Source organism: Crocuta crocuta, unplaced genomic scaffold (assembly GCF_008692635.1).
Source record: "Crocuta crocuta isolate KB4526 unplaced genomic scaffold, BGI_CrCroc_1.0 scaffold139, whole genome shotgun sequence".
Taxonomy (NCBI): Eukaryota; Metazoa; Chordata; class Mammalia; order Carnivora; family Hyaenidae; genus Crocuta; species Crocuta crocuta.
In genome coordinates, this window is record NW_027533258.1 from 1925643 (window position 1) to 1927086 (window position 1444).

The 1444-nt window shown below is 62.7% G+C and overlaps 1 protein-coding gene across 1 annotated transcript in view; it reads left to right on the forward strand.

Moving 5' to 3' along the window:
* Window positions 1-1444, forward strand: part of EPN2 (epsin 2) — a 44718-nt gene that overhangs the window by 3240 nt on the left and 40034 nt on the right. Inside the window, exon 2 of the mRNA XM_077746699.1 lies at window positions 91-261. Within this exon, the coding sequence (XP_077602825.1) occupies window positions 91-261 (171 nt within the window). The remainder of the gene's footprint in view (window positions 1-90; window positions 262-1444) is intronic.

A 1444-nucleotide genomic window follows, 5' to 3' on the forward strand; every position in this document is an offset into this window, starting at 1 on the left:
GGGCTGCGGCCTCGGCCCCCGGCGGCTCCCACTCGCTCTAACGGCGTGTCTCTCTCTGTGTGTGTGTGTGTGTGTGTCCCTGCCCCACAGCGCCCGAGGCCTCGCTGTGCCCCCAGCACCGCACAGGGGCCCCGCTGGGTCAGAGCGACGAGCTGCAGCCGCTGAGCCAGCGCCACCCCTTCCTGCCGCACCTGGGGCTGGCCTCCCGCCCAAATGGCGACTGGGCCCAGCCCTGCCTCACTTGTGACCGCGCAGCCCGAGGTGGGACGGCGGTTTGCTTCTCTCCTTCCCGGAAACGCTGGGCGGCTTGCTGGGGTGTGCTCGCGTGTCAGTACAGCCAACTCTCTGCCTGTCCCCTCCCGGGCCTCCCGGCTCCCCTCCTGCGGACCCGGGGCCCCTTTTCCCTCTCCCTGAGAGCCCCCCCCGACCCCATCACACATCACTTGCCAGAAGTCCTGTTGCGATTTGGGTCAGGCACGGGGTGACTGTCCGTGCTTTCCCGGGGTCCCCACACCCTGAAAGATTGGAGGGGGCTCCGCTGTCGGCCAGACCCAGGTGTGGCGGGGGCCGGACACCGCTTGGCCTGTTGAGCCAGGAAGGTGTGGTTTCGGTCTGGCCATGGCAGGCAGACCCGAGGGCCTCGGGGGACTTGGTGGACGGTCGGTGGAAGCCATCAGCCTTGATTCAGCGATATGTACCTTGATGAGGACAAAATGGGATTGTTTTTGCCTCTCAATCAACTGCCGCTCTTCCAGAAATCCCCGTTACCGTGGTAAACAGAGAGTTAGCTGTACTGTCCATTCTAGGTCACGGTGTTTGAAGACACCTAATTCAGTGGGTAACTACAGTGGGGCTTCTCTTTTGGCCAGTTACTAACGTGTCAGGTTAAACTGAATACAGATTTCTCCTGTCGCCTGCAAGGAAACGTTCTCAGTCTAATCCACCTCCAGTCCCGAGTGGGGCCCCGCCCTGGAGAAGACAGCTGTCTGCTCCCTCCTGTTCTTACTAGAAGGGGCACCGACGAAGAGCCCTTGTGTGACCCCCCTGATAAGGTGGCCCCCCTTCATTCGGCCCTGGAAACAGCTACTGTTCATTCACGCCTCGTTACTACTACAGCTTGTTTGACTCCGCGTTTGCGTGAGCGCTAGGTTCAGCTCCGGGTGTTTTCCTCAGGGCTCCTGTCCTCCCCTCGCAGCGCCCACGGGAGTTTGTGAGGAGGACGGGCGGGCTCTGTCCGGGGCGCAGAAGGTCAGAGGCCCTTGGGCTACGCACTGTTTCTTCCCGCAGGTTCCCAGCGTCCCCCCAGGACTCCGGGTCCCCCTTTGTTTTCCCCGATCCCATTCAGTGATGGGAAGGTCTGGAGTCTGGCTGCAGTTCTCTGGGGGCAGGCGGGCTCTGCCGGGACACGTGCCAGTCTCAGTCCCTGTGTGCCTTGCACGCGGGC